Raw genomic sequence first — 24,223 nt, 5'->3', positions numbered from 1 at the left:
TTAACATCAATTGCATGGGAAGGTAGGTCAGACATCCCTTTGAAAGATAAATCAAAAGCAAAAAATAAAAAATTACACTGCTCACAAAGATCAAGGTTAGTGTTACGAGGAACTAAAACAGACGAGGAAATGTTTTCATAATGTGCAAGTTATGTGACAATACCGTTTCCTCATTCGTCATCCAAGCAATCAGCTTCAGACCAAAATGGTCTTTGTTTGTATCTGAAAGCTTGAAAAGGCATCATTGAAAGCATGATTGACAACTGTGTATCTATAAAACCATCCCAACAAGACCTATGAACTACAAGGTTTTGCACATGTCCATTTTGTCCTGTGTGTGAAGCCATCAAGGCAAGTGATGAAGCCATAAAAACAATTAAGCGTAGATTGTATGACGCTGCATTTTTAGCCTTGGAGACGAGGTACATGAGCACGTGTTTTATGCGTGACCATGCACCTTGGTCTTTAGGCCAAGATGCATGTGTATAGTTTTGAAAATCTTTGCATGGCCATAAATTGTACAGCCAAGTTCCCATTCTTGGAGAATTTGTAAGGGTTCACCTACCCCATAAGGTAGATTGCATCGCATATCAAGAAACCGCAATGCGTAGCTTTAGAAAAAGAACGTACAGAGAATTTAGTTAATTTATGATGGAGGAAGGGGGGGTAGGAATTGCAAAGCAAAAATAAAAAATGATTGTACATTGGACTCATTGAGTTCTCAAATGCAGTGGCTGATCTATCAATCCTAACCTATGCAGAGAGTATAGCAATAATATGCAATTTCAAAGAATCAGCCCAAAGGCCTATTTTTATAAAAGGAAAAAAAAAAAAAATCACAAGCATGTGCAATGGGGACAACCAGCTTAAAATCTAATGTACAACACTGCCATCCCAGCAACCAATTTAAAGATCTGTGATCAGATTAAATTGCCTCGAGTGCATAATTATCCTCCCATCATGCCCAGGATTATCCAATCAGTGGTGAATGCACTGCAATCTGAGCCACCACAATACCTGCAGGGCATCAAGAGCAATAGGAAAAGAAAAAAAACTACCCTACGGAATAAGTTGTCAGGCTCGAGGGCTCAAGTTGGGGGGGGGCGGGGGGGAAAATGGCTGTTGGCCAAAACAGAGAGAGGACAAAGATGCTTACGATCAAGAAGGGAAAGTGATCGAGGCAGATGAGAGAAATTGAAAAGGGAATGGGAGTTGTGGGAGAAACTGACATGCAGAAGAAGAAGAAGAAGGATTACAGGATGTTAAAGTGGAATTATAATATAATAAATAAATTAACACAAATTATTGCTTCGTGGGTGCTGGCAGGAAAGCATATATATATATATATATATATATATATATATATATATATATATATATATATATATATATATATATATATATATATATATATATATATATATATATATATATATATATATATATATATATGAACATGTCTGAACGGTCTAGTCTAGGTTCGAATCCCAAATCAGTTGTAAACTGTCACCCTGGTGTTTCACATGCAGGGTGATGCCTCTGAGTGTACCATCCATCAGAGCCAAGTGAAGGAACCGTCTGCCAATATTGGTCTTTGGTGGATTTTAAAGAGCCCACGGCGACTTTCGTGAAGAGTAGGCAAGTTATCGGCAGGACCTTGAACAAATTAAAAATGCCTGCCACCTACAGCTGGACGTCAAGCCAAGCTGGTCGGTTCATTAGACGAGGTTGAAAAGCCATGCCGAAAAACAGCTCAAGGCGGATTCACCTGCAGTGTGATATAATGTGTGGAGGTCATTACTTAACAATTATATAGGAATATAATGATAGACTATATACAGTGATAGAGGTGAGTGATATCAACCAAGAAGAGGATCATCACTTCATGCCTCGTTGAGGGCTTCCTGCCTCTGGATAAAGAGCATGGGAAGAATCCCAATACAAAGTAACTAGCTGATTGTAAGAGTGGATGAAATCTGATATCCAGCGAAGGAGATGGCCATGGACAACAGCAAAGGGTGCAAGACTCATCAATGCTAGGGAGATCACTCACACTTTAGACCAAGGTTGAATCTTTGTTGGTATGATGTATGCAGCCTGGGTTCAAATCTCAGCCCAGCTATAAACTGTCACCAAGTGTTTCATAGGCAGGGAGATTTGTCAGTGTGCTGTCCCTAAGATGGACGTTAAACTGGGCATCCCATTTGCAAGCACTAGTTGGTGGTCGTTAAAGGTCTCACGAGGTTCTTCACGAAGAGTAGACAAGCTATTACTGGTATCCTGGATAAGTTCCAAATTCCTTCTCCAACCGAAATGGGGCACTACATCGGGAGCATCACCATGCCCATGCAAGAATCGATGCAAACTCAACTCAATGCTGCATATGGAGGAAGGATTTAGTTTCTCATATAAAGAACATTTCAATTATACTTCATCCAACAGCTCCAGCACATAATATCATCGATTCTGTGAAACATTCTATTTACATTTGCACAATGTTTCTATCCTGACAAAATGGACAAGATAGAAAAAGGAATCTGGCTAAATATAACAAACATCAACTGTGATGAAATCATTGCCAAGTTTAATAAATGACAACAACAACAATGAATGCAAGAATACCAGTTTGTTCTTGTGTTTGCATTTTTAGAATCCCTTGCTGAAACCATCATCTGCAGTCTCATAGGATGTGCCAAGGAGGAAATTTACATAGCAAATAAAGATGAGATGATAGACTGTGCATTTATATAACTGGAAATCTTGTAAAACTATGTTTGCCAAAATGATCCGAGACATTTTCCAACTTACTTCTTCTGCCCATTTGGCAGGAAGTGGCTGCCGATTTCTGGCAGTGCTGCGGTAGTCACATTTTCTGAAATGTCACCAGTCTCAATGGCGCTGTCACCCTCTGGTTCATCACCAGCAGCCGTCCATGTTGCATGTTCATTCTCAATGTTCGATCCCAACTTGGATAACATGCTTGCAGCAGCATCGGTGAGTGCAATCCAAGGACGGCACAGAGCGATGCTCAGTAGATGCAGGGAGGGTTATGTAGAACTACGAGCTTTCGGCAATAGGACTCAAATCCCAACATTTGGTTTGCATTTTCACTTTTGAAGCAGCAGACCAGAAAAAAAAATCCAAGACCTGTAGAAGGAAATGAAAAATAGTGAGTGACAAAACAGCCAGTTTTAAGGAAGAAACAGTCAAGATTCTCTCGCAATGAAAATTCTCACCAAAACAAGTTGAGTCACCCGATAAAGATCGGATTAGTTAGACGTTTACAAAACATCAAGTAGGTTGAACTTTAGAGCTGTAGCAAAAATTAACCTGAGTGAAACACGGCAATGATGGGCCAAATGGCCTTATTTTCATGTTTGAAGTCAAAGGATCATGCAATGAATAGGCCTACTTACACAGTATAGTACCCACAGAGACTGGAACCCTTTGTACATTAATTTCCATTCTGCATGTAGAATATTGATAATTAAATGCAATTGGTTCAATTCCAGAGAAAGGATTTGGCTTCAAATGTAATGCGGAAGTGCCGATGTACAAGCCAAGCTCCATGCAACTCCCCACCAATTGACTAGAGCGCTGTCATTTCTGGATTTAACATTCATTTGATAAATATTTATTTATTTATTTATTTATTTATTTATTCATGCAAATCAATTTTGGCATCTATAAAATACAGCACTTTATCATTGCTCTGATTCACCCTGAAAACATATACAAAAGGTGTGCGTGTGCACGTGCGCACGTCCTCCACAAAACCAAGAAACCTAGCATGCATGCTAAGGGAACTACAAGGCAAGTGAGGGCAAAAGTGAAAACTGGGTATTTGGTTTACTTTAAACACACTTTTTGAAGATAATTAATTGGATGATCATCAAAAAAAAAAAAAAAAAAATAAGAACAAAAGTCGAAAAAAATAAAATGATAATAATAATAATAAAAAAAGCCTCATCAAGACGGTGGTGCACCATCTTGGTTAGCCCGCTGTCACCTCACTGGTGGTCTTAAGCCACCATTTTGTTTTGGCCTGCTCAACAATGCCTCAACCGTTTATAAATCTGTACGGTAAAGTGCTCAAATTTTTTTCTTAACCTTCTTCACTCATATCTTCATGTCTACAAATTGCTGTATACATTGCTTTTGTAGCTGCTATAGTTTTCAAATTAGGCCGTTGAAGCGATGCGATTATCCCTCCTCCTCTACATTACGTGATGTGATTTTTGCCTTCTCCTCTGCGCTCCCTAAGAAGGCCAAGTTTTTTTAGGACACCTGTACAATGGATGAGATGGTGAGCACCAATCATCAAATATGGTATCGGATGTGAAAAATAACTTCATTAGGACATTACAACTATTGGAAAAATCAGCAAAGGAGTCACATGACCTCTCAAACCACAAATTATTCAAAAACCAAAAATACAAAGACAACATATACATTGATTATATACGTTTGCACAATGTTTATATATGACGGTTTCTATATTTCGATATGACAGTGAGTCCATCTAACGACTTGTCTGTTTGTAAAAGTTTGTCTGTTTCATTAAAAACAATGGCTATGAAAACACATCTTTAAGAAAAATCAGAAAAGCAGTAATGGTACCGAAAACAGTTAAGACCACCAGGAATAACATCCCACTTCAATGTAAAGCCATTGGCAAAAAATCAATTTGAAAAATAAAGTTTAATATCAAATTGTACATGTAGTCCAATCTTCCAAGTGTTCAACAACAGTTCACCGTCACATCAAGCACATGGGGATACTTCAATGGCATCAGAACCCAGGCTGCTACACATAGCATTGCCACAGGACAGAAAGTTATTTCTTGCATTTTTTCTGTCCATTGACCTTCCTCTGGTTTCGCACTTCTGGTTTTTCCCCCCTCTAGCCAAGCAAGCTGTACATATCGGCTGCTGATTTCTGGTTCGTTGAAGGCTGAATATCAGAATCTCGCAGGGAAACTTTGATGTACTTGGCACCGAAATCTTTCAATACAAATAGCGGTGCACAACTTTCGACGGAAACAAAACCGGCACAATCGAGAGTTGCCTGCGAATCATCCCTGCTGCTGCACTGAATTGATGCAATAGTTCGGCCAGAATATTAGTCATCAAGATGTTGCGTGATAAAATCACCAATACAGTGACTCAAATTTATACCGCTGACATACTTCTTAACAATCACTTTCGCCCCAGAAACCACAGTCAATCTGAACCATGCTGGCCACTGCTCAGACACCATGACCGAAGACTACTGTGCAGCTCTACTGCACAGTTTGATTAAAGGTGACTTGGCATTTTGGTGCGGGTGCGCAAAATTATATTTTGAAAATAAATGCCGGCATTTACATTTCGGGTTTTGAAACTTTTGCATCTTTGGTGGAAAATTTATAAATATAAAAAGCTAAAAATGTGTTTTATATTTAGATTTCATTTTTGGCAAATATACCGTCGGCGGATCTGTAAACCAAGTTATAAAATAACAAAGGCCTTAGTAGTCGATGAGCCATTTTGGGTCAAAATTAATCACACCAAGAACTGCTTGACAAATGCCTCAAATCAAGATGGCATCACCTTGTCTCTTAGTAATTACCAGCCATAGAAAAAAAAAAATCACCAAGACTGAAAAACTCACCAACGAAGCAACGTCAGATAAAAATAAACATTTGCTTTATTTCAGAAAAAAGGAAGGATATTTCACATTTGTCTGACACTGCCAGAATAAATTTGAACAGTGTGGACACAGAGGTAAGAGTTGACAAACTGAAAAAAAAAATTCAATCTCTGCTTCAAAATGTAATATTATTTTTATATATATATATATATATATATATATATATATATATATATATATATATATATATATATATATATATATATATATATATATATATATATATATATATATATATATATATATATATATATATATATATATATTTACACAAACAATCATCAAAAATAAGTGTCTTGTCACTTTATCCTCTTCTGCTTTTATACATGTCCATCTTAAGATGTCACAATTATAGACGTACTGTTGCAAAGAAAACATCAATAATTAACCAACTTCGACAAAGTCTTCGAGGGTGTATTTTACTCGACTTGTAATACAAGCTTCCACCAGGTAGCGCCATATGATACACATTTAAAATCGAGACAATTGGGATTTCTCTCCCCCCCCCCCCCCAACACGACCACACCCTGACGCCCCCAGGGATACAAGTTCCTTTGAACCAACCAATATATTCCAATGCACTCCCCCGAGTGCAAACACCAGTTATAAACTCATTCCGTCCAGCAGTTTCGGAATGCATTGAAGTCAAACACACAGACGACAAACAAAGACAGACAGGACAATTTTCTCTCATATATATATATATATATATATATATATATATATATATATATATATATATATATATATATATATATATATATATATATATATATATATATATATATATATATATATATATATATATATATATATATATATATATATATATATATATATATATATATATATATGTCAAAAAAAAAAAAAGTATATATATATATATATATATATATATATATATATATATATATCAAAAAAAAAAATATATATATATATATATATATATATATATATATATATATATATCAAAAAAAAAAAGTATATATATATATATATAATCAAAAAAAAGTATATATATATATATATATATATACATCAAAAAAAAGTATATATATATATATATATATCAAAAAAAAAAAGTATATATATATATATATATATATATATATATATATATATATATATATATATATATATATATATATATATATATATATATATATACATATACATATACACACACACACACACACACACACACACACACACACACACACACACACACACACACACACACACACACACACACACACACACACACACACACACACACACACACACACACACACTGTGGTGTGTCGGTGTGTCTCCTCCACAACTCCAAAACTATAAAACCTAGCAGCCTGAAACTTTGCACAAATACAAAGGAAACACCAAGGAAGTGCAAGAATGAAAATTGGGTGTTTGGGTTAATTAAAACACCCCTTTTGAAGATAATTATCAGCATTATTTCATTGTATCCTCCATCGGGCAATCCTCGGCCACCTTGCTCTCTGGATCTAAAGGAGTTTCCTGGGTAACCTTGCTGGGGTTTGAAGCTGCCATGTATTTTTTGGCCATGCTCGACTATGCCTCGACTTGGAACAGGCCGCAGAGATTTCTTAATGATAAAATTGTTGTTTTCACTTTCCTCACTCATTATCAAATGCCTGTTCATCAGAGCTACAAATCGCTGGGTACATTTCAATGCTTATAAACATCCGGAGACGTCAGCATTCGTGTCTTGACATTTCAGGCGTCTCTGGGAGGTGTGTGTTTGTGTTGCTAAACACGTGCCAAACAAGCCATTTCTCAACAACCGCTTCATTGAAGTGCTTAGTTGAGTGCTTAAGCCACTTGGCAGGCTCTCTCCAAGCTGCTCGATTGTTTGTTTTGGGAAAGTATCTGTGCTCTCAAGGGAACATCGATTAGACAGACGTACGTTTCCACCTGTGTTGGCCCTGCGGTGCTGTGCAATTGATGCCTTGGGAGGTGTCTCATCCACTGAAAATGTGAAATTTTATTTTTACAGGATATCGTTTTGTTTAACCTTTTGTGTGATGATCTCGTATAATCAGTCCTCACTTTGACATTGATACACATATAAAAACAATAAGGTCCATCCGACCAGGTGTTTGTCATGATCTGGCTGTGAAGGCATCGCGCATACGTTGATCGACATTGGCCCTTGATACATTTTTCAATTGAATTTTTCTAATTTCCCACTTAAACTCCTCTTTTAAAGAACTCTGTTTGAAGGCAAATCTTTGTGTTTGTCTTTTTATGTATTTTATGCATGTGTACGTTTATAAACTGCATTACGATAACAGTAGTGTACATGTGTATGTGTACATACAAGTTGCTGCTGTTGCCTGCTATCCTCACATGTGGGTGGGTTTCAGGAGGTGAAAGAGACCTGCCAGGTCTCAAAGTGTGCACGTGGGGGGGGAGGGGGCACCCCTCCCCACCCCACAGTGATATAGCAACGTTTGATGAAGTGTCTCTCTCCCCACTTTGTCAGTCAGCGAAGCGATGGGTTGTATTTGCTAATATATATATATATATATATATATATATATATATATATATATATATATATATATATATACATATATATAGATAGTGTGTATGTATGTATATAATCATTTAATCCTCTGAAAAAGGTTACTTGGGACAGGAACCAAGAAAACCACAACCTGGAGGACTGCATTCATAGTTGGTATTTATGATATGATAAAGTAATTCAGTGCTCTCCATTGTCTGATGGAGGTGAGAAAGTTCTGCAACCGGTATCATTTGGTTTCACTTTTCACAAACCTGCCTTTGAAAGGAACTCATCATTTTACACCTTTGGCTGTTGTTTTCACTACAACACAGTACACACCTTTGTTCCAAAATGTCAGAAGAATACACACCCCACCTTCCCTTCCACACTTCATTCCTTAACTCAAACACACTGGAGAATCCTCTGCCATCATCAAACATATTTACACCCTGTGTCAATAGTCAATGCTCACTTGCTCACCTGCACCAAGGATTGAGAGTTTGCAGTGACATGAGGAAAAGGTAAGAGGGAGTAACAAGCAAATTGTAGCCATTTGTGGAAATTTCAATCAAAAACCTTCCGATCTCTGCTCAATTTATTTTTCCTCAATTCATGCTCACACCTTGCCACATCACATTGTAATTGATTTGCCCATTGCACTGATGCGACGTCAGAATGATAGTTCAAAGCAGGAGAGGAACAAAGGGAAGAGAGGAAACCATATACAGCAGCCTGTAAAAGTATTCACCCCCTACCAATAATGCCACATTTAGATGAATTACAAATTAGATAGAAACAATTTTTCTAAATGAACTTTTTATTCCCAAATGAAAAGATGAAACTGAACACTTACAGTATGTGTAAGGAGGTTACATGTCAGGAATACCTGCAGAAAACATGTACAAATCAAAATTCACTGGTTGTGAAAGTATTCAGCTCCTTCGGTCAGTCCCAGTGTGGCTTCAACTTTGTTATTTGGATCATTGTCCCATGGAAATGTTAATCTCCTACCCAGCTGCAGATTCATGGCAAACTCGAGCAGGTTTTCATCAAGGATTCTCCAGTACTTTGCACCATCCATTGTCCCTTTTGATCCCAAAAACCTTGCCAGTCCCCAATAATGAAAACCAGCTGCAAAACATGATGCTGCCACCACCATGCTTGACAGTGGGGATGATGTTGACTGGGTGATGCACAGTGTTCGACTTGCACCAGATGAAACACTGAGTTTAGACAAAAAAAAAATTCAATTTTTGTCTCATCTGACCACAAAACTTTTCTCCACATACCTGCAGTATCATTAAGATGCTTTTTCACAAACTAAATACAGGCTTTTAGATGTGTCCTTTTCAGTTATGGCTTCTTTCTTGCCACCTGTCCATAGAGGCCATCCTTGTGAAGGGAACGGGATATTATTGATTGATGAACACTGATCCCCATGTCGATGCCAAGCCTTGCAGATCTTTCAAAGTCATTGTTGGATTTACAGTGACATCCCAAACCAGTTTCCTGCTTGCCTGGCTGCTGAGTTTGGATGGGCGACCTGATCTGGGTAGTCTCGGTGGTATGACACATCTTCCACTTCTTAATTATATGGATGAACTTCTTTATGATGGATTTTACCATACTCAGAGATCAGTGACTGAAATCTTTTTATAACCCTCTCCTGAACAATCCTTCTCCACCACGTTATGTTTGACTTCTTTGGAAAGCTCCTTGGTCTTCACGGTTGCCTTGTTGATTGACCAAGTGAGTTGCACCTTAAAACTCCTTAGATAAGTGGGTGAGATTAATTAACTTAAACCACTGATTACATCCAGGTGAAACCTATTACCCTTATTTTGTAACCTTTCAAACAAATAATTTACTCCTGAAGTGATCTATGGCTGCACCCAGCAGGTAAACCCCAACTTTTAGAAGAAAACAGACATGGGATGTTATAAAAGGTTGTGACCTTAATGATACCTCGATATACATCTAGGATCACATTCTAGGTCCACAACCTTGGCAAGAAGCTGCAGGAAATCTGTGGACAGCCCCCTAACCAACATGACCATATCTGCAAAAAAGGTGCATCGTCATTACTCGTGAATGGGTGAACTGAAAGCCCAGAGCAACCTTCTTACTTTGCAAGGAAACAATTATATCAGAGGTAGTCAAATTTGCTCGTTAATTTTATAAATTTACCTGTAATTTTATATAAACATCTGTGTAATTTGATGTGGCTATGTTGTTTTAGTTGCTGTACAGTGTTGGATTAACAATACAAGATTTTTTTTTGCAGGCAACAGAGGCAAGATGGCAAGTCAGTCAGTTAAACAAGGGTTGTGGGGCAGTTTGTCCTTTAAGCCAGAAAACACCCATCATGACTAAACAAATTGCATCATATGCAGAGAGCGGGATGTAAAAGGTCTCAAAAATATCCACACCACAACCAAAGACAGGCTTCTTGTGGCCATGACAGCACAACAAGATAAGATCTTAAGACTGCATCCTGATGGAACTGCAGACACATGGTTGACTGACAATTTGCCAAAGTGCCAAGAGAAATGTCAGAATTGATATATCATTGAAACGAGCTACCAACTTGCAAAGAAGAAACGGATGGGAAAGAGTACCCAGTGTGAAGACATGGCACATCAACATTTGTTGCAAAGAATACATGTGTAATATTTGGGAAGCGGTGGCTGAGAGGCAGAGGTGACAATCCAAGGTGTCAACAGAAAGCAGCCAAAAGGTAATCAATGAAAAGGTCAAGAAGTTGACATTCTGCTGCGACTCATTGGCCAAGGACATGACTATGGTAGCTAATGACATATCCTACCGTAAACCGTGCATGGTCGTATTGAAAGCTCAGCACCTCCCGAATGGAATATTTGCACAACATCACATTCACTCATCTCGTGCAGTAGACAGACCACCACCCCACCCCCCACCATCCCCACTTTTCAATAAATGGGGCTTCCTGATAAATTCACAAGATCAGTATAGTGCCATTGTTCACGAGTTATTAGTCAAGACTGCAGATGAACAACGATCAAGCTCCCTAAAATGGAAGCTGCAACAGCACTTTGTCCATCAGACAAAGCAATGGATCGGGCTTCATTTGTGCATTAATGCACCTCTTGGTGACAATCTTGAGAAGCTGAAGGATCTGGAAATAGAACTACATGAGGCTGAGAAGCATCGTACACTACAACATGCTGCCAAGATACTCAGAGCAGATTCCAAGCTATGCAAAAGCCAAAGACAAAATGCACTGTCCACCGAGATTTATTTCAAAGCTGCAGAGCAGATAGTTCCCCACCCAATTTTCAACTTCACAGCCATGATGCTCTGTAACAAAGCACCAAAGCTAAAGGGATCTGGAAGAGTTATGGTTGACCAGCCAACAACAGAGACTGTTGTCATCATGTCACAACCTCTGCAGCATGTCTCTGGTGTACTTATCCCACTGAGCATAACCACTGCCCATCATATCATGTGTTCAACCAGACAAGCAGCAAGTCCTTCATCACACTGAACAGGCTTGGACAGGGGATCAGCTATGACCACTTGAACCGTCAAAATGACTGCACAGTGTGTCAACATCATGCAACATGTGGAAGAAGATGGGTGTACCTCCCAGAGAACATGTCTCAACTATGACTGCACCCAAGAAGCTTCCAATCCACAGTATTATGACTACACCGGGGATTGCACAATGTTGAGCACCGGCATTCATACAGTTTCAGTGGGCATGACACCACTCATTACCTATATTTTGTTGGAAAGATATGGCTGAACCAGAGCAAGCCAACAGAAATCCCCACACTCCAGATGGTTGGAGATCCGGATGAAGATGCACCTTGCATTACACCAGAGATCAACCAGGCAAGGGCTCTTCTGGTTGCAGTCTATACCAACAAGGATGATGACTTCATGGGTGGTGAGCTCAGCAAGGTGAGGGCGTACAAGTTCCTGCACAATAAATCAACGCTGCTCAAGCTGTTGCCACTCAACATAAGATGCATTTATCCAACATCTGCAACAAGCAGCACTGGTTGACTGTATTGGAAAGGACCACAAATATTAGCGAGCCGAACATAAAACCATGTCAGGACTACGGGTGGACTCTGGATGATGGCAAGTTCATACCAGTGCCATCCACACAAACCACCTGGTCACAGCAGATGACAAAGACAATATCCTGTGGGTGCAGAAAGAGCTGCAACAGAAACTGTTGGTGTCACTGCCAGGGAATCCAGGAACAAGTGCAGTCGAGCATGGTGCACTGCCACCTATAAAAGCAGCAATGACTCAGACAGTGACAACAGCTTGCTCAGATATACAGTAGTCAGCACTTCCCTGTACTTCATTCATTTGATTAAGTAATAGACTGACAAGATCAAGCAAAACATTTCAACGTGTGGCTCTATAAAATAAATGTTTCAACATTGTATTCAAAAATTAAGAATCAATTCACAAAAAAAAGTCGTTTAAATCAGTGTTTAATTACCTGCCACACCACATGCCTTGCTTCGGTGTTACATGTGGTGCAGATCGACAACTCATTACTTCTACCACCAAAAGTGAAGGAGGTTATGTTTTCACCGCCTGTGTGTGCAGGATCTCAAAAAGTTGGACGGATTCGGACAAAACTTGGAGGACAGGTTGGATGAGTGACAAGGATGAATAGATTCACTTTTGATGAAGATCCGAATCCAGATCTGGAAACGATTATTATTTAACTTTGTAATTCTTCACCATTTGAGAGTGCCAAAACGATGTATAGCATGATATTTCAAAAATATATTGGGCCTGATACGTTTTTGTGGATCAGGCATTGCGTGGCGGAGGTATGCACTCTACCGAGTGCCCTTTAGTTTATGATATATTTTGCTTGTTAGAAATCTGTTTTATATGAGACACATTGATAAACCAGGATCAATGACAACAACAATATTAAATAAATAAAAAATAAATCACCCATATTTGCAAACACGGTCATGTTTCTTAGGGGCTGTCCACAGATTTCCTGCAGCTCGCTGCCAAGGTTGTGGACGGAGAATGTGATCCCAGATGTATATACATTTCATTTACAACATCCCATGTTGGTCAAAAATCCTCTTTCCCCCTGGGTATTAATTTGGCAAAGGGTTTGAATTCTGACGCAACTGAGAATCATCTGCTTTTTCTCTGTAAATCTAACTTATTCACATTTTATCTGCATTTTTAGCTTTATCACTTTGGAGTGGTTTGTGAAGACTCTACTGCATATCAAGTTTGCTTTGAAAGCATCAGGAAACTAGAAGGGCACTCGATAGAGCAGATACCTCCGCCCGGATCCGGATCTTCACCAAAATCCAAGAAATTCGACTTTGTCGCACACCCAAACCTCAACACCAAATTTCATCCGAATCTGTCCACAACTTTTGGAGATAGCCTGCACACAAAGACAGACAGAGAGAAAGAACCTCCATCCACCTTCAGTGGGTTGAGGAAATAAGCTCAGGGGGCATCAAAATGTGAAAACTTTGGAGGTGGTGAATACTTTTGCAGGCCACTGTGTGTTAACATGCAAAAGCTTAGAAATACAGAAATGTTCTCTTGGTGTTTACCAGTCATATTGTGATTGGTTACCAACAGGCTTCGAAAAGCCCATCAACTCTTTGCTAATTTTCCAGAAAACAAAATAATAAATCCTCAAAGTGTGGTCCACATTTGCTGTTATCAAGTGGATCTTCCGTTTGTTGTGCAATCCTCTGCAATTATGATTAATTAGAAGATTAATACCAAACACCATTCAGCACACTCAGATTTAGGTCATCTGTACCACTTCCATTTTTAGCTTCATGCTGTAGCATGTAATTCATAACCTGTTGCAACATCTCTTTCTGCAACAAGGAAATCATTTACTGTGGCAAATCATTCAATGCTTTGCGAGCTCTTATTAGCAACTTGCTGCCAAAGCAAAAATGGTGCCCATTAAGTTGTCCTGCCACAGGTGTTTTCAAAATAAATAAATGTTCTAACACTCCATTAACATAGAAAAAAAACAAAGTATGGACATGCATGCCACACACATACACCATCATATGCAACAATTCACTAATTAGAGAGATTGACAAGTTTACATATGTGGGTTTCATGGTTACCATACCAGGAGGGGGGAGATGCAGATGAACCACAACGGATACAAAAAAGGCAAGGGGCTCATTCATGAGACGTAAAGAACTGTGGTAGATTCATGAGCCAAATTGTGGTGGAAAAGAACTCCATTTCCACACGATGGATCAGCATACAAAAGATAACATTTAATTTCATATACGAGGTGTGTTCAAAAAGTATCCAACCTGAATTTTTCGTGCGTAAACAAATAAAACTAGGGAAGCGTGGTTTGGTGCACTATGTAGGCGATCCTAATCCGTATGCGTAAATATTTTCCCGCCTGCAGAAGCTGTCACTCGCCGACAGACCGCCGATGAGTGAGGAAGTGTAAGTGAACGCCGTCGGATTTTCGTTTTTGACAAAATAACGGAAAAACTTGAACAACGCGACTGCATCAAATTTTGTGTAAAGCTTGGCGATTCCCAAGTGGAAACGATCTGCAAGATTCAACTGGCCTTCGGGAACGAAGCAATGGGAACCACACAGATAAAAGAGTGGTACAACCGCTTCAAAGATGGTCGCACATCAGTGGAAAGTGAAGCACGTTCTGGTAGGCCCTCAACATCCCGAAATTAGATGGTCATTTACCAAGTGAGGACCCTGCTGATGCAGGATCATCGAATCACGATCAGAGAACTTGCAGACGAGGCGGGCGTCAGCATTGGATCCGTGCATTCCATTGTGACTGAGGATTTGGGCTGAAGGAGAATCTCAGCGAAGTTCGTGCCAAAGCTGCTAACGATCGAGCAGAAGCAACTCCATTTGGAGATCGCACAGGACATGCTGGAGACTGAACAGCGATACCAACTTCAACACGGTGATCACTGGCGATGAGACCACAGTGATCAGTCATTTTGTCAAAAACGAAAATCCGACGGTGCTCACTTACACTTCCTCACTCATCGGCAACTGACAGCTTCTGCAGGCGGGAAAATATTCACGCATACGAATTAGGATCGCCTACATACGTGCACCAAACCACGCCTCCCTAGCTTCATTTGTTTACGCACAAAAAATTAAGGTTGGATACTTTTTGAACACACCTTGTATATAGAAGAACAACATTCAATGAGTCATTGAAGCACTCAAATGAACTTCACAGTATATACGAAATTAAAGATTCTCTTTTGTATGCATCCATCGTGTGGAAATAGAATTCTTTTCCACCACAGAGGCAAAACTAAGCTGTAGATCTTCGATAGTAATGCGAGTGAAGTCAGTCCACAGTCCTATTTGGAAATAGAATCTTGAAAAAAAAAAATCACTTAAGAAATAGAATGAAAACTACAGTCTTTCATCTCACAGTTAGCCATAAAAACAAATCTTGAAAAATCTTCTGGTCTGACATGGTTAGTAAGAAAGAGGTTGAAAGGTTAACAAGGAGGAAAAACATCATAGGAGAGATCAAACTTTGGAGATGGGTTGGTCATGTAGTGTGCATGGAGGAGCTAGATATGTCAAAAAGAGCAATATGCTGGGCACCTGACGCAAAGAGAAAGGTGGGACGGCCAAAAGACCTGAGGGTGTGCCGTCGAGAATTAAATGAAAGGAATGAAGGCCAACTGGAATAAAAATAGAATGTGGAAAGTTCATAAGAAACTCCATTTGCCAGGAAGCATGATTGGAAAAGAAAAAGCAACATACCTTCAAACATGGAGGTCAAATTAGGCATTATATGTCTGATGAGAGTTGTGTGTGGGGAGGAGGGGAAGGAGAGCAGAGGGTGTACCAAATTGTAAAGCACTTGTGAATCTAAATGCTAATATTTTGGTGTGAATTGCACTTATATTGGAGAAAGAAAAATAGATAGATAAATAAACAAGCAGTCATAGACTGGTACTTACGAAATCGTCAACTTGACCTCTGACCTTGTCTAATAAAAGCTGTCTCGAGAGAAGGAAGCAACGCAAACCAGAAGTTTTTACGATGATTCTGTACCAAACCATCATAAATCGAATGTTTGACCTCACTGTGACCTTGACCTTTGACAGATTTTGACCAAAATCTATTCAGCGCTAGCCATCACCCTCCTGAATCACGTGGTGTAATTTGACATTGGTAGCTTCTTCCGTTCGAGTTATCGTGCCTACAAACAAACAAACACACAAACAGAAACGGAACTGATCAATATACTTACGAAATCTTTAGATTTCGAAAGTAACAAGCAGTCATACGCTGGTACTTACGAAATAGTCAACTTGACCCCTGATCTTGTCTAATAAAAGCCGTCTCTCGAGAAGGTAGCGACGCAAACCAGAAGTTTATACGATGAATCTGTACCAAACCATCAAAAATCATAACGTCGACCGAAGCAAAAATCTCCATTTCTCCACGCAATTATTTTATATTATTTTATCAGTCACAAAACCGTAATATTCGGCCATCCACCAACAATCTTTACATAATCCGACGGCTCAGCGAGTCAGGCATGCGACGATAACCTTTATTGGGATAAATAAAGACTTTTAAACACCATCTTTATCGAAAACACCGTCAGCACGCACACGGAAAACCTTTACGTGACAACGACGCGTCTGCTCGAGCGCACTGCATCACGTGACGACCCGTGACGCGCGAGTGAAATATTTTTTATACAATCTTAAAACGTCTCCAAAACATCTGATTTTTACCAGAATTTCGACAACCGAGGTTTAAGCGTCCTAAGCGATCGCAAAAAACGAAGACAAAATTAAAATCGAAGTTAAAACGAACTCGTAACGTCGAGCGAAGCAAAAATCTCCATTTCTCCAGGCAATTATTCAATATTATTTTATCAAAGTCACAAAACCGTAATATTCGGCCATCCACCAACAATCTTTACATAATCCAATGGCTCAGTGAGTCAAGCATGCGACAATAACCTTTATTGGGATAAAAAAAGACTTTTAAACACCATCTTTATCGAAAACACTGTCAGCGCACATGAAAAACCTTAACGTGACTCAACGACGCGTCTGCTCGAGCGCACTGCATCATGGGACGACCCGTGACGCGTCGAGTGAAATATTTTTTATACAATCTTAAAACGTCTCCAAAACATCTGATTTTTACCAGAATTTTGACAACCGAGTTTTAAGCGTCCTAAGCGATCGCAAAAACCGAAGACAAAATTAAAATTGAAGTTAAAACTAACTCGTAACGTCGAGCGAAGCAAAAATACTCCATTTCTCCACATTAATTTACGGAATTATGTTTGACCTCACTGTGACCTTGACCTTTGACTAAAATCTAATCAGCGCTAGCCATCACCCTCCTGAACCACGTGGTGTAATTTGACATTGGTAGCTTCTTCCGTTCGAGTTATCGTGCCTACAAACAAACAAACAAACAAACAAACAAACAGAAACGGAAGTCATCAATATACTTACGAAATCTTTAGATTTCGTAAGTAACAAACAGATGAAGGAAGTCATCAATATACTTACGAAATCTTTAGATTTCGTAAGTAATAAAAATGCAGAATATTTCAAGCATAGCCGAACCATTTGTTCTCATTTTGACGAAAAACATTTTTACCTCCACCACCAAAAGTTGAACAGAGGTTACATATTCACCAGTTATCCTGCTTGCAGACAGAAAATCTCAAAAAAGTTAAAGATTGACTCAGATGAGACTTGGCGGACAGGTTGGGTGTGTATCAAGGATGAATTGATTAGATTTTGGTGAAGATCCAGATCACGATAAAAGAATTTTTGAAATGATTCTTTACCATTGAGATATGGCCAAAAACTAACCAACTAAATATATATTGATACATATCAATCAGGATATCTCAAAAAAGTTGTGGAGGGGTGATAACAAAACTTATTGGATAATTTGGATAGGTCACAAGACTATCATTAGGTTTTGGTTTAGGTCCAAGATGCTGATCCAGCCCATCAGTGGAATACAAAACGTAAACTGGTCAGCCTGGCGGAAGTTTGCGTTCCACAAAGTGCCATTCTAATCTTTATGCTTCTCCTTTTATCTCCTTCAGGAGCCTTCACATCAGTCTGGGGCTCTAGGCCGATGAACGAGTTAAACGCCAAAGAAGCAATAGCCTGAGACCGACAGATGGTAAAAGTGGAAGAACAAGCAGATAAAACTGTGGACATAGCATAATATAAGTAGTTGAGATCCAGAAAAGTAAGAGGGAGAACAAAATAAGTAATTTAAATAAAAACGTGTGGAGGGTGTCAATGAGAGTAGAGTATAGATTGGTAGTGCATACAAGAGAGAAAGAGCTTGAGGTGATGATGAATGGCACACTTGAAAGACTGGAGGAAGTAGCAAAACAACAGACCGCAGGGAGTCGTTCCACAGATGTGAAAAAATAGGGATGTAGGAATGGATTTGAACATCCAGCAGTCTCAAGGGGAAATAAATAAATATAATCACATGTGTTTTGAGAAACATGTATGTGTATAAACAGATGTAAGAAACAAGGTGTGAGGTTCAAGACTAATGTAATAATGCATTGTGGAGAGGGGGATAGACAGAGGGAAGAGGGTGAGTGTAGCAAGGCCAGAAGTGATGCAATGGAAAAAATGAAAAATCATCAATCATCCAGCAGTGGGCAAGAAGCAGATCATCAGAGTCATCGTCGTCCTGTCAGATGTGAATCGTATGATAATTCGGCAATTCTCTGTGGACATATCAGAACCTTATAGAATTGAAAATGGCTTGGCTGACTTTCCCAAAATTTTGCATACATGCTCAGGTTTGGGGCATTAAATAAATCACACACACACCTTCCCCCAACCCCACAATGGTGGGGACACGACAATTATCTCGTCTGTATACGTGGTGCAGTACAAGTGGTTTAACCGATTTGCCGGAGGGAGGAGGTATTGACACCATATTTCACTCCAGGAGGAAGCGGGTGTTACGATTACCAAAAGCATTGGAATCTCCCTCAAAAAGGGGGGAAAAAAAACTGCAACAGCCCAAAGTGGGGAGAGTTCCATCGTATTTGGGATAAAGGCCTTGTACACCAGAATGAGCTCTACATGGCTCGGAATAAAGTTGGCTGTGGATAGAATACAAAGATGCGAGCCAGCCTATATGGCCAGATTGGAGAAATAGTCCAACCACAGTGGGATGTGACATAGTGAGGCCTATGAGCTCCAAGGATTGCACCTCTTCCATGGGTGGAGCAGAGATGCAAGCTGGATGGGTATGACAACCAATCCTTATGGATGGAGAATAACAGCCTTTGACTTTACAATAATGAAGGACTGTATAAGCAGACTCAGATTGTTGTGGCAGCCTGCCTCTTTGAAGTATGGTATACTGTTCTTTACCTTTTCTTTTTGCTGACTGCACCCTGTACTGAGGGTTTTGCCAGGGACAAAGAATAAGGCCAAAGAATAATAAAAGGTTGGTCCAAAATTAGGTGGACCAAGAATAAATTGACTCCAAAACCATTGCGTTGTGGAACACCAGCCTCAACATTACAAGGCAGTAAACCATCAAGAGTGATCCATTATTTCTACTCAAACAAAAAAATAATAATAATAATAATAATAATAATAATAATAATACAAGAAGCCCCAAACCCTCCCCCCAATGCAATTATATATATATATATATATATATATATATATATATATATATATATATATATATATATATATATATATATATATATATATATACACATACTATTTCAAAGGCCTTCAATATACCTTGGAGCACAGTCAAGACAATCATAAAGAAGTGGAAGGCATATGGTACCACCAACACCCTGCCTTGATCAGGCTGTCCCTCAAAATTGAATGATTTAAGGAGGAGACCGATCAGAGGCCACCAAGAGGTCAATGGCAATTTTGAAGAGCTACATGCCTTTATGGCAAAGACTGGTCACTGCGTGCATGTGAGAACAATATCCCAATCACTCCACAAGTCTGGCCTGTAAAGTAGGGTAGGAAGAAGGAAGCCATTACTCAAAAAAGCTCACCTTCAGTCCTGTTTCAGGTATGCAAAGAAACACTCCAGAGATTCTAAAGCCATGTGGCAAAATTTTCTGTGGTCTAACAAAAAAAAAAAAAAGGTGAAACTTTTGGACTGAAATGCAAAAAGTTACGTTTGGTGTAAAATCAACACATCACATCACCCAAACAACACCATCACTCCTGTGAAGCATGGTGGTGACATGTGAAGGGGATGTTTCTTATCAGCCGGAACTGGGGACACTTCTCAGGATGGAAGGGAAAAATGTATGGAGCAAAATAGAAAAATCTGAGAGAAAAACCTGCTGCCCTCTGCAAGAAAGCTGAAATTGGGACGGGCGTTCACCTTTCAACATGACAACAACCCGAAGCACACAGCCAAAACTACACTGGAGTGGCAAAGGAACAAAAAGATAAATGTCCTTGAGTGGCCCAGTCAGAGCCCCGATCTAAATCCAATCGAAAATCTGTGGCATGACTTGAAGATTGCTGTCCATCAACGCTCCCCACTCACGCAACTTGACTGAGCTTGAACAGTTTGTACAGAAGAATGGGCAAATATTTCCCAATCAAGGTGTGCAACGTTGGTAGAGACCTATCCAAACAAACTCACAGCTGTAATTGCTGTCAAAGGTGCTTCCACCAAGTATTAACTCAGTTGGGTGGGCACTTATCCAACCAAGATATTCTAGGTTTGTATTTTTCAGTAATTTTCTGAAATTTGTGGAATTTGTTTTTCACTTGGAAGTTGTGAGTTACGATGTGTAAATAAGAATGAAAAAAAAAAGTCTGTTTTAATGCAATTACATTCCAAGCTACAAGGAAAAAAAAGGTGAAAATTTTGAAAGGAGGTATAGACTTTCTACAGGCACTGTATCTTTGCACACCTTCCTCAATATGTGATGTTGTTTTGAAAGCTCGCGAAGCAAGTGACAGCTGCTGCAACAAAATAGGAGTGCAGTGTTCGAGACGAGGTATTTTATTTAACCAATTCTTACTCAAGCCTGGTGTTGGCTTAGTGGTTATGGTGGTGGGCTTGGGATCTTAGGATCCTGAGTTCATGCCCCATCATCCGCTGAATTAATACCAGGTGGAGTCCACTCAGCTTGTCATCCTTCCGTGATCGGTAAAATGAGTACCAGTGAACTTGTAATAATGGTATTGCATCAGTGTTGCCCTTATACTCAGAAGCAGGGGTGATGCACCATTGATAATAGCCAGTTTCACCACAATAAGTGGAAGTTTTTGTTACGTTTTTTAAAACTTCAGTCATAATCCAAACACGACCTAACTCCAAGGTTTATTTACTTTTAAATGTCGTACTGTAACTGCAATAGCAAAATCAAGAACTCATTTGAGAATAATTAGAAATCCAATGGGGTATTTTAAGACATTTGAACACGATACACAACACACCTTTCGACCGAGATCGAATTGTCATGGAAAAACTAAATAATCTACTGGCCAATGATTTGGCACACTGTACAGCATAGGTTAATAATTTCACCCCTGAAGCCTCACTCAGATTTAAAAAAAAAAAAAAAAAGGAAACACTCAAGGCTCACATTCACTAATCACTTATTACCAGCCTCAGCAGCACAAAGGTTAGAGTGTCTGCCCTGAGCCTGGGAGGTTGATGGTCCACAAACCCAGCTGAGTCATACTAAAGACTGAAAACAATAAGGTCAGCTTCCTTGCTTGATACTCAGCATTTAAAACAATACAGCAGGAGTGAACAACCATCATAGCGCAGGATTTGATGAGCCAAATGGCCTCCTGTTGTGTCAAAGTTCCTTGCAAGGGAACTGATCATTATTATTATTATTAGAGATATACCTGAGAAGAGATGGTGGCCACAAGTAAGGAAAACTATTGCATCACAGTGAGAATGGAAAGGAAGTAAGTGATAAGGGGAGTCTTTTGCCCATGTGAATTACAATAAGCAGTGGAACAATGAATAACACCTTCTGGCTTTGCAAACTAAATAATAAAGCCCACTGATACAAGACTGGTTGATAGATAACTAGAAGGGCACTCGGGAGAGCGCATACCACCACCACGTAATGCCTGATCCATGAGAACATATCAGGCCCAAGTCATTTTTGAACTAGAGGGGGAGCACTCGGTCGAGTGCAAAACCTCCGCCGCCAATACTGCTAGGTCACTCAAGTGAACCTGATATCCTATTCATTCAATTTGACGTCAACAGTGCTCACAGAGTTATAGTTTGCAACTTTCCCTTTTACATACTCAATTCATTCGTCATAACGAGATTCCTTGAGACAGAAATTGATTTTACGTGGGTATATCCACCTGAAGTTCCAAAATCAGCTGCAATTATAATTTTGGCATGTTTTTTGTTAAAAAAAAAATCACTTAAAACATGTAGAAATGCAAAAAAAGAAATCGAAATTTTGTTGAAAAAAAAGCTGCAAAAAATTTTTTTCTCTAAATTTTTTTGGGAGGAAGGGGGTGGAAATCACTTAAAACATGTAGAAATGCAAAAAAAAAAAAATTCAAATATTTTTTCAAAATGGCCGCCATATTGGATTTGGACCAAGTCCAAAATCTAATGGCATGATCCTTGGACCATACCGAATCCCCCGACCAAGTTTCGTCGAAATCCGTCGAGGAGTTTTTCAGTCATACTGTTCACAAACAAACAAACAAACAGAAAGGGGTGAAAACAGTAACCTCTGATCTTCGATGGCGGAGGTTAAATATCATGCTGTACAGTTCTGGATCGTTTTTGGCCCTTTCTCTCAATGGTGAAGAATCACTTTAAAAATTAAATAATTCTTGTATCCAAATCTTCACCAAAATCGAACAAATTCATCCTTGTCACACACCCCCATCCACCTCGTTTCGTCCGAATCCATCCACAACTTTTTGAGATAGCATGCTATATATTGCTTTTGCCCCATCTCTCAATGGTGAAGAATCAGTAAAAAAATTAAAAAAAATTCTAATAGTCAGATCCAGATCTTCACCAAAATCGAATCAGTTTGCCCTAGTCACACACCCAACCTGTCCACAACATTTCACTCAGATCCATCTCCAACTATTTGAGAATTCCTGTACACAAACAGGCAGAGGTGAAAACACAACCTCCTTCCACCTTCGGTGGTAGAGGTAACAATGAAATACATCTCTTCCTGCCAATTGAACCCCTGTTCTCTATATTTCTCTGGCTCTTCCACGTTTTAGATAAAACAACCTTCTTAATTCATGTTTAGATTCTTTTTTCTTTTACATCATAAGGACTTTGCTTTACCCTTTGTAGCTGCAGAAAATACTACCTGCAGTAGCTATATTTCTCTGGCATTGCTGCAGAAAATACCTCTGTTACCATCCTTTATTTTCTTGCTCAAGGATTTCATATTAAATGCAACTCGGCGCACGCCTTGTTTTGTCAATAATAAAACAAAGGCCAAAACAATCTGCTTCCAATATTCCAAGACAAAGCACACAGACAACACCCTCATATAAAAACCTGGTTATCCACTACATACATGGATGGCAAAACTCAAGAGGAAATGCCCACAAGGCATTACAAAGAGCCACTGCGTAAAAGGAGCAGCACATCAAAGGTCACATAGACTTATAATCAAATATATCAGCAAATACACCAATTAAAAGAAAGGAAGAAAACAATGAAGCCAATTCAGAAATTTGGTGTTACAGTTTCCATCAACTTATTTTTGAAGAGCAGGAGACATCCCTACAAATGTCTCCTGCTCTTCCTCTGCTCCAATTGATTCAGCCTCCTTTCTGCTCTTGCACCCTCTGCTCATTCCGTGCTTTGTCCCCTCCAGGTTTCGTCAGGGCACATGTGGTCCACCATCAACCTCCTTCTGGTGAAAATACCTAAATCTCGGATCACTGCTCATCCACAGGTAACCCCCACCAATCCCCTATTTTCACT

The 24,223-nt window shown here is 39.3% G+C and overlaps 1 protein-coding gene across 2 annotated transcripts in view; it reads right to left on the bottom strand.

The window, feature by feature from the left end:
* LOC147034564 (rab11 family-interacting protein 4-like) overlaps positions 1-24,223 on the bottom strand; it is an 84,563-nt gene that overhangs the window by 36,549 nt on the left and 23,791 nt on the right. For both annotated transcript variants that reach the window (XM_085885352.1, XM_085885362.1), the window contains one exon: positions 2,809-3,147. In XM_085885352.1, coding sequence (XP_085741478.1) covers positions 2,809-2,978 — 170 coding nt within the window. In that variant the 5' untranslated portion in view covers positions 2,979-3,147. The remainder of the gene's footprint in view (positions 1-2,808; positions 3,148-24,223) is intronic.

This window comes from Eptatretus burgeri, chromosome 1, assembly GCF_056783735.1.
Source record: "Eptatretus burgeri isolate ZD-2024b chromosome 1, Ebu_testis_v1, whole genome shotgun sequence".
NCBI classification, from domain to species: Eukaryota; Metazoa; Chordata; class Myxini; order Myxiniformes; family Myxinidae; genus Eptatretus; species Eptatretus burgeri.
The sequence above is the reverse complement of the archived record's forward strand: the minus strand, read 5'-3'. Positions and strand labels throughout refer to the sequence as shown.